This window comes from Otolemur garnettii, unplaced genomic scaffold (assembly GCF_000181295.1).
Source record: "Otolemur garnettii isolate 467f Iridium unplaced genomic scaffold, OtoGar3 scaffold00145, whole genome shotgun sequence".
In the NCBI taxonomy this organism is placed as follows: Eukaryota; Metazoa; Chordata; class Mammalia; order Primates; family Galagidae; genus Otolemur; species Otolemur garnettii.
In genome coordinates this window covers 1,825,321-1,841,187 of record NW_003852540.1, presented here as the reverse complement: position 1 = coordinate 1,841,187, position 15,867 = coordinate 1,825,321, and the positions used below count along the sequence as shown (strand labels likewise).

Below are 15,867 nucleotides of genomic sequence, written 5' to 3'. Positions count from 1 at the left end.
AAAAAAAAAAAATTATTCGACATAATCTCTATTTCTATCTTGACATTTTTGTGAATCATCAGTTCTTTAGATTTTCATTTACTAAATTCTCCAGCTAGATGTCTTGGATAACCTTCATACTCAACATCTCCCTAACTTTACCTCCTCTTTCCTGGATCTAAGACCTTTTCCTATCCTGGTCAATGTTTCTACCACCCACCAACTCACCCAAACCAGGAACACAGGAACTGTCCTATATTACTCCTTACTGTTCACCACTCACATTAATCGCATAGCCCTACAGATCATTTTATCTCCTCCATTACAGAAGCCATCTTCATGTAATTACTTTCTTTTGCTTCCAGTTTCATTACCTATCCTCTACTCCGCTATTTAAAGATTCTTCCTTTGGCCAGATACAGTGGCGCACACCTGTTTTCCTAGCACTCTGGGAGGCTAAGGAGGGTGGTTCCCTTGAGCTTAAGAGTTCAAGACCAGCCTGAGCAAGATGAACTAAAAATAGAAAAATTAGCTGAGCGTTGTGGCGGGTTCCTATAGTCCTAGCTACTTGGGCATTTGAGGCAGAAAGATCACGTGAACCCAAGAGTTTGAGGTTGCTATGAGCTAGTTTGAGGCCGCTGCACTCTAGCCTGGGCAACAGAGTGCGAATCTGTCTCAAAAGAAAACAAACAAGATTCTTCCCTCAATTACTGTACAATATTTAAGATGCATGTAAATATATATAATTATTGCTAAATGAACAACATTTAGCAATGAATAACACTGATAGATAGGGGGTACACATTTCCATGCCTGAGAAAGACGAACAACTCTTCTGAATTTGGTATTTATCATTTCCATGCGTTTGTATATTACATATTTATGTATGTAACATACAGACTGGTTTGTGTTTAAACTTCATATAAGTAAAATCATGGATTCTTCTCTAACTTACCTATTTTTGATCATCAAGTTGGTAAGCTCTGTTTCATTCACTTTCATTTTAATATAGTATTATAGATGATTCTTTTGCCCATTCTCCTACTGATGGAGATTTGGTTCTTCCAGGTGTTACTGGAAACACTGATGCAGAACCATTTTTCTAAAGTATATACCTGAGAGACCTCCACTCTCTCTAAACTGGCAATGATCACCCACCATCTACAGCAGTGCTTTCCACTGTGGTCTAAGGAGTTCCATGGAGTAGCCTTTGTACTTACTGAAGGATAGCTCAACTGAACCCTGTTTACTGTGAATATTTTCAACTCTCACTAAAGTATGAGTTCAAGCATTCTAAATTATCTTGTGTCTATTCATGTCATTGAACTTTAATTTAAAAAATTCCTAAAGTTATATTCCTGAAAACTACTTATCTTAATTTCATGATATGGTGGGAAAACCTACAATGTGATTAAAATTACAGCAAAGGAAAATCTTACCATCCATATTCTAATTCCATCTGCCAAGGAATACACCTGTGCAAACTCTTCACTCAAGGCCATCTTGCCTCCACTATTTACTGGGGAAAGGAGAGAGGAAGAGATTATATTCAGGTAACACAATTCACGACTATTAATAGTAAGCACAGAGTATCTTCTTCTAAATCTGCTAAAAAGTCCTCCTGACACTCACATATTGGGGATAGTAAAAGAGGTATGGGGAAAAATTGTCAATTAAGCCACAAATACCTATATGGGTTCACTATGTTACTTTAAACAGCCTTCTTTCAAACTAATAATTTCTGAAGTAGAAATAGTGTTAAAATTGTTAAAGGCTTGGTGCTGTGGCTAATATCTATAATCCCAGCACTTTGAGAAGCTGAAGCAGAAGGACTGCCTGAGGCTAAGAGTTTGAGACCAGCCTGGGCAACAAAGAGAGACCACATCTCTTAAAAAAAAAAAAAAATAGCCAGCCATGGTAGTGTCTGCCTGTAGTCCTAGCTACTCAGGTGGCTGAGGCAGGAGGATCATTTGTGCCCAGGAGTTCCAGGTTTTAGTGAGCTACAGCTATGCCATTGCACTCTAGGTTGGCAACAGAGCAAGACCATGTCTCTAAAAAATTAAGTTAAATTTTAAAAAATGAGTAAAACATTAAAAGTAAACCATATATGAGGACACAACTACAAGAAGGACTCTACCTAACAAATGCAAATATTGTAACCTAGTTGCTTGTACCCTCACATTAACTTGAAATTAAAAAAAAGAAAACCAGGCAGCGCCTGTGGCTCAGTGAGTAGGGCGCTGGCCCCATATACTGAGGGTGGCAGGTTCGAACCTGGCTCTGGCCAAACTGCAGCAAAAAATAGCCAGGCATTGTGGCGGGTGCCTGTAGTCCCAGCTACCCAGGAGGCTGAGGCAAGAGAATCACATAAGCCCAAGAACTGGAGGTTGCTGTGAGCTGTGACTCCATAGCATTCTACTGAGGGTGATAAAGTGAAACTCTGTCTCTAAAAAAAAGAAAACCATAAAAAGAAGCAAAAATAAAAGACAAAAATATGAAAAGTGAGTAAAAAGTAATTGCAGATATGGAAGAAAATTTATGATATATTGAGGAAAAAAGTAGATTATAAAAACAATATAAACAAAATGATCTCATTTACAAAGAGTATATATTTAAAAAATGGATGTGAATATACCTAGGTGAGATTATAGTTGATAATTATTTTAAGCTTTACTTTTGTTAAGTTTCTATATGAATGGGTATTTTTGCATTTATAAAAATAACAAAATAAGGTTTTTGTTTTTTAAGACAGAGTCTCACTTCGTCGTCCTCAGCAGAGTGCCATGGTGTCATAGTTCACAGCAACCTCCAACTCTTGGGTTCAAGCAACTCTCTTGCCTTAGTCTCCCAAGTAGCTGGGACTACAGGTGCCTGCCACAACACCCAGCTATCATTAGAGACTCACTAATAAGAGTGAGTAGGGTCTCTTGCTCTGGCTAGTCTCCAACTCCTGAGCTTAAGCCAGTGGTTCTCAACCTTTCTTTTTTTTTTTTTTTTTTGAGACAGAGCCTCAAGCTGTCCCCCTGGGTAGAGTGCCGTGGCATTACAGCTCACAGCAACCTCCAACTCCTGGGCTCAAGCGAGTCTCCTGCCTCCGCCTCCCAAGTAGCTGGGACCACAGGTGCCCGCCACAACGCCCAGCTATTTTTTGGTTGCAGCCGTCATTGTTGTTTGGCGGGTCCGGGCTGGGGATTCGAACCCGCCACCTTAGGTGTACGTGGCTGGCGCCTTAGCCGGTTGAGCTATAGGTGCCGGGCCTCAACCTTTCTAATGTTGCGAACATTTAGTACAGTCCAAAGGGGTCACGACCCACAGGCTGAGAACTGCTGGCTTAAGCAATCTACCCACCTCAACCTCCCAGAGTGCTAGGATTATAGCTGTGAGCTACTGATCCTGTCCTCAAAGTAAGTTTTTTAAAGAAAGATCTATGAAACCTGCCCTTTTTCTTCATCTAAAACGTAAAAGATAATGTACTAGAACAGTGTATAATGAAGATGTTTTTGTAATCAGGAAATAAACTATGTGAGATCCAAAGGCCTGAGCAATACAGGTGGTGGTAACGAGAACACCAACCATAACAACATAAACAGTGAATGACCTACTCTGATGAAAGGGAGCATCTATTCTTTATTTCACCTGTGCTGTGGAAAAAACACATACCCTGGCCAAAGAGCTTGAGAAAACTTCTACCTCACCTCTGGTAGGGTTTGAAATGCTTTTCCCCTGAATAAGTATGAGAGAGACACTCTCTCCTCGCAGTTCCCATTAGGCCACAGCCTACACATATGGTAAAGACAGAGACAGGCATCCCTGAGGAAAAGAGATGGTGAGGGTCAGGCTAGCAGCAAAGGAAGCCCAGCAGGGATGCTGCCACAAAGAAGCTGCAAGCTAACTAAAGATATGAATTAATACCTATATTTTCCTCCTGGATAACTGGCATATTCAGTGACTTACACATCTGTGGTTTTAACTGGAATTTCTTAAGAATGTTCGAGCTAATCAACTTTAAACAGATTCTACTGATAAAGAAACTGAGCTGCAGAAAGGTCTGATTAACCTGAAGCTGCACAACTTCTAAGTTTTCACTTTGGGAGCATGACCCACGTTAAGGTTTCTTTCCATTAAATCTCTTGGCAGTTTTTGTTGAGAATTCTGGCTAATGATGAATTATCTGCTAATTCTTAAACTTGAAGCTAGCTGCCCATACATTATAATCTGTTAACTATAAATTGGCCAGGAATCTTTTGATTGTCAAAATAGGACTAAAAGATGATATTTATAGTAGTAGAAATGCATTTATATTTTAATATATTTAAAATTTTTCATTTAAGATAGGCTTTCTTAAAACTTAGCAATTAGCCTTCAGATCAAAATATTCCCTGTAATATAAGTTACCATATTTTTGCAGCTTCTCATATAAATCTGGAGTGCGATACACCAGAGCAGCAAAGGTGGCGTTCACAGCTTGATCAATAGTGGAACCAGCAACTATATCTGTCTTTGGGGCCTGTTTTCTACATGCCTGTATGAATCCTTTGAAAAGTTCTGAATATGGCCCACAGAAGTTCTGAGCAGCCTGTGACTGGGCAAAATCAAGAAGAAAATGGCAGCAGGGATCATCAGGAATGTTCTTAACCTGGAAACAAACAAATAAACCCCATCACATTTAACACATTCAATCAAATCAAAATTTACTGAGTAACTACTAGGCCAAAGCAGAAGTATAAAACACGGTGCATACTCTCAGGAAGTTTAAATCTATCTTAGGAAGACCAGACAGATATACGGGTTAAAAAAGGATAAACATAAAAAGTAAAATAAAATAAAATAAAAAGCATTAAATCTAGCACTACCATAAAGCAAATGATTACCAAGTGCCAAATGCCTAGAAGGGACACCCAGTATAGGGAAAAATGAGAGAGATTCTGGCAGGTTAAAGTAATTAAGACAAGCCTCCTAGAGGATGTGGGCTTTGGGCTGGATCCTGAAGGATGGGTGGGTTTGGCCCTGAGGAACATAACCATTAGCAGAAGTTACGAGTCAGTGGGGAAACTGACCTGGCCTGAAGTCTCAGCTGGGGAGTGGTGGGAACTAGAGTCAGATAGGTAAGGTGAAAGGAGACTGCAGAGAGCCTTGACTGTCACACTGAGGAGTTAGACTTCACCCTGTGGGCAATGGGGAGCCATTAATGGTGCTTGGCAGTGGAATGACAAGATAAGGCAGTGATTAAAAAAAAACTTGGTAGGTACCAGTGTCACAATGCAGGTGCGAGATGAGGGCCTGGATAAAGATGGAGACAGAGGAAAAGACAGAGATGGACATCACAAGGAAGAATCCATAGGGTGTGCAGCCGAGTGGACAGAAGGGTGAGAACAGGGTGGGAATGAAGGGAATGTTAGGGAGTAGGGGCGTAAGGCCTGGGGAAACAACAACAAGCACAGAAGTAAGCGGTAGGGAAGACACTGTGGTTTTACATTTCTGAGTCAACGGGAGTAAGGAAGGACACTGAACTGGAAATACCTAACAGAAGATGGAGATAGGTAATTGGAGCCTGGGAGAAGAACCAGGGCTGGAAATTGATATTCAGGAATCATTCCCACAGATGTGACAGCAGACGAGAGTAGAGAGGATGAAGTCTTGGTGGGTTGTAGGGAAGGGGAGGAAGCCTGAATAAAGCCTACACTTTGGAGAAGGAGTAAGAAAGGTCAATAAAGGAGGCAGATGGAATAGTTAGATGTAAGAGAAGAGAAACTGAGGAGGAGTCACTAGATCCGACAATTAACTACTGATAACCTGAGAGAGGGTTGTGGGAGATAGCAGGAGAAGAAGTAATAGAACAGAAAAAAGCGAAGCAGAAATGAAAAATAGAGACAGAGGGCAAACTTTTTTAGCACTATACACCTACATAATGTGCTATAATTCTACAGATAACAAAAAGTACAGCACAAATCATTTACTTTGACTCGGCAGGCACCAGAAATATACTGAACTTGTTTGCGTGATAACTCCATGAAGAGAGATTTACTGGGTACCTCCTGTATTTTGGTGAAGAGTCAGTCACTCATTTAGTATTTCTGAACACCCACTGCACACTAGCCCCTGTGGTACACAGCTGGGGTAATAAATTCACAGGGATAGTTTGTCCTCAAGGAGCTAACTGCTTAATGGGGGTGACGAGATATAAACACAAATGTTCATAATTTGAAGTAATTAAGATTGGCAAACAGTTCCCACTCCAAATGTAATGAGAATGGAAGAGTAAATACCTCCTTACTGTCCTGGTGGGGGTGAGTGGGCCAGCTTGCTTCTAATTCCAACTCTGGACAAATCTGATGCCTGAAGACAGGTTTCCACAAAGGGGAGTTTAGGACTAAAGCCAGTTTTGCCTGAGGCACTGCCTTGTTACTTCCTAACTCTAGAAAGAGAAGAAGGCTCATAAAAGTTCTATTTTTTCTTTAATACACTGAGAATCAATAAACTGACAAAGAAAAGGTTAAACACAATTTGGATATTAAAACTTGGAGGAAATTCACCCACATTTACCAGTATATAATTGTGATACTTCATAAACACATATCACAGATTAACCAAAACTAGTAAACCCTGAAATGTTACTATTCTGCATAACAAGGTACCTCTGAAATGAGTAACCTGTTCAGTAAGCTGAAAACAGAATGCAAACCATCTCTTGAGTATAATAGGAGGCCATCTGGGAATAGATGATTATGGGAAAACATTCATACATTATAAACTTAACTTTGTAAAATTTAATCATTAAAACCCATCCTGTATGTGTTTAAAATAAGCATTAAAAAAATTAGGTAGAAATAAAAATGTTAATAATAGTTATTTCTGAATGTTAAAGATGATTCTACTTCTCTTTGGTTTTCATCTATCACATAATTTTTCTATATTTTACTTTTACAATCAGAAAAACTCAAGAAATGATAGAGAAATAAAATACATTAGAAAGTTTTAATTCTGTAATTCTTGTTCCTTGGAAGAATTTAATAACTAAGTTGAATAGATCACTTTAAGACAAAATCCATATCCACATCTCTATGTACACTTATGTAAATATTTATATATTTAAAAGATATACAATTAATTTATTCTGTATTTCTGACTTCTGGTTGGATTATATCTAAATCAGCTTTAAAAAGCTGATGACAATGCTGCTAAAAACCAGCTCCCTCCCCCTTCTTTTCTTCCGCAGGCAGAGGAAACCCCTGGCATCCTTTGTGATATATTCCAAAGTGGAGTCCAATAGCTTCAGGACAATGGTGTTAAGTAGACTTTTCATTCTAGTTTGGTTTAAAGAAAACTGAAAGAGAATATTATCAACACCTTACTCTGCCATTTTATGGAGACACCCCACAAGACGGAGAGGGTGCACCTTGCTCTTAAACATGGTTGTAAGTCAAGGGAAGGAACAGGGACATGGACTTACGATGCACAGACTTGAGTGCCATGCACTGGGAAGCCAGGCGTCCCATCAGCCGGGAGACAAGGAGTTGTAAATCCAACCCCCAAGACACAGCAACATCAGGCAGGCCATAGGCTGTGACAGTGAATTTGTAGCCCCACTCATTATTACTGCTATCAGAGTGAAAGAGGAACTGCAGCCGAGGACCAGCTTTAAAGGTCACTTTCTAGAGACAAACAAAAGTCACATGGTCAAACAGGTTGGAGGAGGCACATTTCAATAATAAGCAAGAACATCTCCATTTAAAATTGGTGTCAATTTCCACGAGACCAAAACTAGTAGGAGAGAATGTACAAAGGAGCGACTGAAACAGAAAATTCACAATGGCACCTCATAAAGAAGCAGAATGGTAGGAAACTGCTACTCAGCTTTCTAAACCTTGGATAAGCATTTGCCCACCACCTACTCAGCCACTGGTTATACCTGCTCATGCCTCTGCTCCCAACTAAGACCATTAACAGTAGAGAGAAGGTCAAGGGTCTGAGGCAGACTCCTCAGTCTGCCCAGAGAAGAGCAAGCAGATCTAACTGTGAGGTGGACTCCTGGCTTTCACCCCCATCTCCTGGGCCCACCAGCCCTTTCTTGCTAAGGAGGAAAGCTCCCCATTTACTCTGGACAAGGGTGAACTAAACCAGTAGTTGGAAAATTTTTCCTATAAAGAGCCACAAAGGGGCTTGGTGCCTGTGGCTCAAGTAGCTAAGGCACCAGCCACATACACCTGAGCTGGCGGGTTCGAATCCAGCCCAGGCCTGCCAAACAATGACAGCTGCAACCATAAAATAGCTGTGCATTGTGGCAGGTGCCTGTAGTCCCAGCTACTTGGGAGGCAGGAGAAGAGCTGAGCCCAGAAGTTGGAGGTTGCTGTGAGCTGTGATGCCACACCACTGTTCCCAGGCGACAGCTTGAGACTCTGTCTCAAAAAAAAAAAAAAAAAAAAAAAAAGCACCACAGAGGAACAGACATTGTGGCTCAACCTGTACTCTAAGAGGACAAGGCAGGAGGATCCCTTGAGGTCAGGAGTTCAAGACCAGCCAAGCAAGAAAAAGACCCTGTCTCTATAAAAAGTTAAAAAAAATTAGCTGGGCATGGTGGAGGGCACCTGTAGTCCCAGCTTCTTGGGAGGCTGAGGCAAGAATTGCTTGAGCCCAAGAGTTTGAAGTTGCAGTGAGCTATGACAATACCTCTAGTCTGGGTGTGACAGGAACTCTATCTCAAAAAAAAAAAAAAAAAAGAACCAGAGAGCAATTATTTTCGATTTCGATTTTTGGGGCCATGTAGTCTTTACTGTAGCTACTCAACTCTGCCACTGAGTGCCAATACATAAACAGGGTGGCGCCTGTGGCTCAAAGGAGTAGGGTACTGACCCCATATACCAGAGGTGGTGGGTTCAAGCCCAGCTCCCCCCGCCCCCCAAATTGCAAACAATACATAAACAAGTTTGGCTGTATGTTCAAAACAATTTTTATTTACAAAACAGGTGACAGGCTAGAGTTTGTCAAACTGATATATGCCTTTTTTGACAAAAAGTATAACATAAATGCTTCCCTTCCAAGACTATCCCTCCACTGTTCCCTGAATGTGGACAAAGGGTGCAGAAGTATTTAATCTCTTTCCAGGAATACCACTCACCTTAGGCCATTTATCAGTGCCCACTTTGGTGTCATAGCGTGTCTTCCCACCTCTAGCATCAGTAAATTCCAGATAATCATACCTGTGGAGGCATAATCTTTATTACTTTCCTTCTTTCGTTTTTGTTCTATAATTGCTTGGGGGGAAAAAAGAACATGGGAGACTTACCTTTTTTCAGTTTCACACCTCTCATCAAATTCCACTTCAAAATAGGTTGCCCCTGGGCTAACAAAGACAGACACTTCATGGCAGTTATTTTCATAGTTGTGAGTAGATTCCTTAGTCCACGTATGTAATACCACGGGTTGCTCCTGTTGCCAGGTCTCAACGTCCAGCTATGCAAACAAATAAGTTGGAGGACAAAAGGTTCTCATCACCTAACACCCAGCCACACGCACTAGACTGTTTCTCTGTCAGTGCTCCAGGCCCACAGGCTTTGACAGCCCTGAACTAACCCTCATTTGACATTCCAAAAAGAATCACATTTCCTTCCTTCCTGTTTTTTCTTTTTTTTTGAACCTTTACTTCTTTGCCTAGTAAATATACATGCCCTTTCTACTGCCACAGGGTTATTAGGAAACTTCCAATGAGATAGTACAAAATTTTTGAAAAAGAAATAAATGAATATATTTTGTATATTATGAAATTAGTAAGGGAGAAAATTCTTTTAAATACCAAATCTTTTTTTTTTTAAATATCAAATCTTATTTGCCTTTCAATATACATTTTTCTCTTCCAGACTTCAACCTGCTTGTTCATTTACATGGTTTCCATACAACCTCATAAGATAATAAATGATAAGACTAATCTATGCAGAGCTTCCTTTCTGCATCCCCTTCTAATGCTGACCATGCCAAATCACCCTGGATTAGCATTTATCCTTGCTGGCAAAAACCCCTAGTGACATAAAGGGGGTCTTCCCGAAGTAATTTATTTGTGTAGCTCTGCAGTCCAGTGTGCATCAGTGAAAATGGTGGCATCACTCCTAAAGAGAGGACAGAAAGCAGGCTTCAGTGCCGGCTCAAGTTACCTTGTTCAGCCCTCCGTCACAGTCACTGCATAGCTTCTTTAGCAGTTCTGTTATGGCACTAAACTCTCTCAAGAGTGTGCAATGTGAAATGTCTAAAGTGCAAAAGTCCAGCAGGAAGATGACCTAAAGGAAGCAGACAAAGCATTTAGCACTCACCTCAGACACTGCCTGGGCACACATGTTCCCAATCCCCACCCTACACCCATTATAAATAGCTACCACCACTTTTTCTTACCAGTTGACGAGCTGCCATTGAAAACACTGAATTACACAATGTTTCTACTATGGTTTTGCCACTATACTGTGACAAAAGGGAGTCCAAAATGACTTTTGTGCTTGCCAGAAACTGTCTCACATCTACCAAAACATAAAGAAAATAATTAGTACTTTATATAACAGAAATATCACTTGCTTGGTTATCACCCAGGGCAAAGCTAACAGGGCCCAGAGTAGCTCTGAAAGGGATTCCACAAGACCATAAAGACCATGAAATCACAAAGCACTATCCAAACACATTCTTCTGGCAGGGAGAAACGGTGAATTTCAGTAAAAGAATGTTTTTAAAGTGAGTGATTTTTGTTATCTTTGCTACTTTTCCATGACATGGAGACATCCCTTTTATAAGTGAAGTTATATATCAGTTGTCAGCCTCTCCTCCTCCTTTGTTTATAGGGGCCCATGCATCAGGAGTGCCAATCCCAAGGGCCAAGCTCTACATGGCAGGACCTGATACTGCAAGCATTTTTGTCACAGTTTCTGAGGTCAAATTTGATGGAACTGAATTTTCCACATAAAATTTCTCAAAACCTATTTGGCTTGGCTGAGCACTTGGCTCACACCTGTAATCTGGGAGGTAGAGGCGAGTGGATTGCTTGAGCTCACAAGTTCAAGACCACCCTGAGCAAAAAGTGAGACCCCCATCTCTACTAAAATAGAAAACTAAGGCAAGAGGATCGCTCAAGCCCAAGAGTTGGAGATTGCTGTGAGCTATGACGCCACAGCACTCTACCCAGGGTGACAGCTTGAGACTCTGTCTCAAAAAATAAAAATAAATAAAACCTACTTGGCTTCATATAATTTTCTGGAGGTTTACAGAACATGAATCTGAGTCACAGTAGTCCTCAGATATTTTAGATTTTAAAAGTTCAAGACTTCCAATTTTAGAAGTCTTGATTAAAATAGGGATGGTAGGCTTGGCACCCATACTCAGTAGTTAGGGCACCAGCCACATGCACTGGGGCTGATGGGTTCAAATCTGGCCCAGCCCTGCTAAATAACAATCACAACAATAACAAGAAAATAGCCGGGCATTGTGGTGGTCACCTGTAGTCCCAGCTACTCAGAGGCTGAGGCAAGAGAATTACTTGAGCCCAAGAGTTTGAGGTTGTTGTGAGCTGTGATGCCATGGCACTCTACCAAGGGCGACATAGTAAGACTCTGCCCCAAAAAAAAAAAATTATATATATATATATATATAAAAAAATATATAAAATAAAACAGGGATGGTAGAATTTACTAAAGAGTATGGATGACATCTAAGAGTGCTGTATGATTATAGAGGCAGTTTAGGCTATGAAATGATAGAATTGTAAAACAAAAACACTTAGACCTACTATCATATTAAAACAGAAAACTCTGGGCAAAAGAGACATACTATAATATTCCATTTTAAGAAGACAAAAAGAAGGCTGGGCATGGTGGCTCACACCTGTAATCCTAGCACTCTGAGGCAGATGGATTGCCTGAGTTCAGGAGTTTAAGACCAGCCTGAGCAACAGTGAGACCCCATCTTGAAAAATTAGTCAGTCATTGTGGCAGGTGCCTGTAGTCTCAGGTGCTTGGGAGGCTGAGGCAAGGGGATTGCTTGAGCCCAAGAATTGAGGTTTCTGTGAACTATGACGCCATGCACTCTACCCAGAGCAACAAAGTGAGATTCTATCTCAAAAAAAAAAAAAAGAAGACAAAGAAATCAAAGAACTGAATTATAGTTAAAAAAAGAGAAGAAAACCATATGCATACCCAGCATATGAATTACTAAAGAAGAGAATATATACACAGAGTCAAACCCAAACACGTATCTGCTTTCATCGATTTTATATTGCAACTCACATTTTTCAATAAGGTCAACAGCAAGATCTTTGGCTCCACAATCCGTGCCCTTCAGCTGCAGGTAGCACCAGGAGAGCAGGCTGCCTTGGACGGACCAGAACAGGGAGAAAAGCACAGAGCCAGCCTCCCCTTGGGCCCCATTGAGCATCAACAGCTCACACTACAAGGGAGGGGGGAAGACATACAGAAAGTGTTCATGAGAAGGCCATTCACAGAACACAGTCACAGGCATTCTCTAAGGCAGTGGTTCTCAACCTTCCTAATGCTGCAGCCCTTTAATACAATTCCTGTGGGTTGTGACGCACAGGTTGAGTACCACTGCTCTAAGAGATCAGCTGTCACCAGCCAAAAAACACTATGGATATGGAGAACAGTGGTGAAAGAGTGTTCAACACAGAAGTGATCAAGAAAGATGGCGTTATGAAAACTTCAGAAGCTTTGCACACAGTTTTTACTTCACATGACATCTCTTTCTGCCACCCCAAGAACTTCACCCCACTGGGTTCCTCTTTCTCTCACATCCTCAAATCACTCTCCCTGGCTCCTTCCTTTGAAGCTTCAGTCAAATCTCTCTTCCCTTAAAAAACAAAACAAAACAATTATTCTTGGCTCAGTGCCCATAGCTCAGTGGTTAGGGTGCCAACCACATACACTGAGGCAGGTGGGTTCGAACCCAGCTTGGGCCAGCTAAAAAACAATGACAACCACAACCAAAAAATAGCCAGGTGTTACAGCAGGCACCTGTAGTCCCAGCTACTTGGGAAGCTAAGGCAAGAGAATCATTTAAGCCCAAGAGTTTGAGGTTGCTGTGAGCTGTGATGCCATTGCCACTCTACTGAGGGCGACACAGTAAGACTGTCTCAAAAACACAAAAACAACAACAACAAAAAACCAATTCTTCATCCCTCTGTGACTCTCTAACCATCATTTTGTTCTCAGGAGTCTCTCTGAAGAGTCATCTGACCTCTGGAGATAAACTCTTGCACATAAGAACCATGCGGTGGGTATGTTCATACGTGTATCACAATACTAATCTGGAACCAACCCAACTATCCCTTCAAAATAAAATTGATAAATTGTGTAATGTTCATAAAGGGAACATGGTGCATCGTAAATACAAACAAATCAGTATATGCATCAACATGGATGAATCTCAAAACACTGCTGAGTGAAAAAACGAGTCATAGAAGATGGTATACCATGTGATTCCATGATGTTTGTTTAGCTAAATGAACACACTGTGTAGGGATAACTAGAAAGAATACACACAGAAAGGATGACTATAAACTTTAGAATGGTGGTTACTATGTGTGACTGGTGAGAAAGGAGGTGGCATACAAGGGCATGTGGGTGTTGGGGGACTGGATTTCAAAGATACTGCTAATGAGCAGTTTATGAGAGAAGCGTTTCTGTAAGACACTCATCCACACAGGCTTTTTTATGTATATCTTATCTAAAAATTGCCCACATTTGCTCTGGTTTTGGTCGTTCCTCTTTCCTTCTACTTCTTCCATTGACACTACTCCTCAAAGGCATCTACCACTTAGAGGGCAAAGCCTCTCCACTTGACCACAGAGGCTGTGCTGGCCACTGTCCCTCTTGAAACTCTCTCCTTCCTGCTCTCCTGGCTTCCCCTCTGTAGATGTCCCTCAGGATGCCCACATCTATAGTCATGGCTCCAACTATATCACCCATTTGCCACTGATTGCAAAATCTTTAACACTAACTTATCTCCTACTGTGTAACCAGATCTTGTCACTTTGAGTCCTACCAGAACCAGGAACTCAGCATGTTCAAAGTTATCTCCATTATCATTTTCCTCTTCAAACATCTACTCCTCCCATCTTGTCACTGGCCTTTTGTACACGTTGCTGCCTCCACCTGGAATGCTTCCTTCTTCACCTGGCTAACCCTTATTCATGGTCCAGCACCACCTTCTCCAGAACGCCCTTCCCCAGCAGCACTCCCACTACCTGACAGTGGCAGGTACACTCTTCTGTATCCCACAGGACCCCGTGCTCACTTCATTGCCAGCCCTTGCTGCACTATTTGCAATGATAAACACCTTGATTACACGTTTGCTCTTCAAGACCATGCTTTTTCACTGTATCCCCTATGCCTAGTACAGGGCCTCAAACACAGCAGGCATTCAGTGGATGTTTGTAGAATCAACAGACTTATGAGGACAATTTCAGGCTAGGTACATTTTAGACCACCTTTAAATTTTCTTCCTGCTCTAAACTGACCTTTTCAGTATAACCATAAATATTTTTACTGAAAGATAATTCAGAGAAATATGTAAATGGCTACAGTCATCTCTGGCAGGGAAGTTCAATGATATCCATAACTTCCTTTGTATTACATGGAAATGAAAGGGAAGAAAGGACACATATTTAATATCCGAATGATAAACAATTAGGGGAAATTCTCTTTGACACTCTCTTTGACCTTACACATCTTACAGTAAAGTCTGACCTAATGAAAAGAGGACAATACTCAGAATCGACTGGCCCAGATTTTAGTCCTGGCTCCAGTATCCACCAATTCCTTACACAGGAGGTAGAATTAACACCTATGAAAACCAAGTGGGAACACTGAAGTTTTCTGTCCCATGACACTGATGATGTGCCTACAGAAGAAACACCAGTGGGGGCAAGAGCTCAGTTAAGGCTTCAGAGGTCTGAGAAAAAGAAGGAGAAGGTGTGGCTCAGCTCCCGTAGCACAGTGTTACAGCGCCAGCCACACACACTAAGGCTGGCGGGTTTGAATCTGGCCCAGGCCAGCTAAACAACAATGATGACTACAACAAAAAAATAGCTGGGTGTTGTGGTGGGCACCTGTAGTTCCAGCTACTTGGGAGGCTGAGGCAAGAGAATCACTTAAGCCCAGGAGTTGGAGGTTGCTATGAGCTGTGATGCCATGGTACTCTACCGAGGATGATATAGTGAGACTCTGTCTCAAATAATAAATAAATAAATAGAAAGAGAGGGTGTAGGAAATGGCAGAAATACAGACAGACATAAGAATTAGCAGTGGCTAAATGAGGCAGAGAACAAATACTGATTTGATGTTTTTTCAAAGCAGTGGATTTGAATGAGATTTTTAAAGAAGACTCAAGGACAGGCAAAAGAGTCTGGAAATAAGCCAGAAAGCAAGAGAAAATAAACATGACAGCAGAAAACAGAGTAATGATCACAAATAGAGCTGAAGCTTATAAGGTCAACATTGCTTTAAAGAACAGAGGCATCACGGTAAAATCACAACCCTGGATTTAAATTAAATAGTGGTCGGCCTCAGTGCAACCCTGGCTAATGATAACTCAGTCACAGTACTAGCTCTCAGTGGTCCCTATAGGTGAACTAGGGGAATTTATTACTGACTGGCCTTTCACTCCAGGTTCCTGGGGAAGAATGAAATCATGGTTATAACAGCAACTGGAAATCAGTAAAGCACTAGCAAAAATGCAAGAGATTTAAAGACACTAAGATCAACCCCAAGATAAGATGCCTTAAAGTTCATATCATTAGATACCTCAAGGGTATGGTTTGGGCTATCCTACCATAAAATCTCCTCTAACTCTCTGGTTCTCATATTTAATCCAAAGAGGTAGTTCTTTTTTTTTTTTTTTTTTTTT

General features: G+C 41.1%; 1 protein-coding gene across 1 annotated transcript in view; it reads right to left on the bottom strand.

The window, feature by feature from the left end:
- Nucleotides 1–15,867, bottom strand: part of ZZEF1 (zinc finger ZZ-type and EF-hand domain containing 1) — a 148,937-nt gene that overhangs the window by 67,774 nt on the left and 65,296 nt on the right. Inside the window, exons 19-27 of the mRNA XM_012810946.2 lie at nt 12,234–12,393; nt 10,360–10,481; nt 10,125–10,247; nt 9,263–9,429; nt 9,095–9,176; nt 7,430–7,631; nt 6,246–6,394; nt 4,375–4,615; nt 1,419–1,498 (exon numbers count right to left, since the gene is read on the bottom strand). Of these exons, the coding sequence (XP_012666400.1) occupies nt 1,419–1,498; nt 4,375–4,615; nt 6,246–6,394; nt 7,430–7,631; nt 9,095–9,176; nt 9,263–9,429; nt 10,125–10,247; nt 10,360–10,481; nt 12,234–12,393 (1,326 nt within the window). The remainder of the gene's footprint in view (nt 1–1,418; nt 1,499–4,374; nt 4,616–6,245; nt 6,395–7,429; nt 7,632–9,094; nt 9,177–9,262; nt 9,430–10,124; nt 10,248–10,359; nt 10,482–12,233; nt 12,394–15,867) is intronic.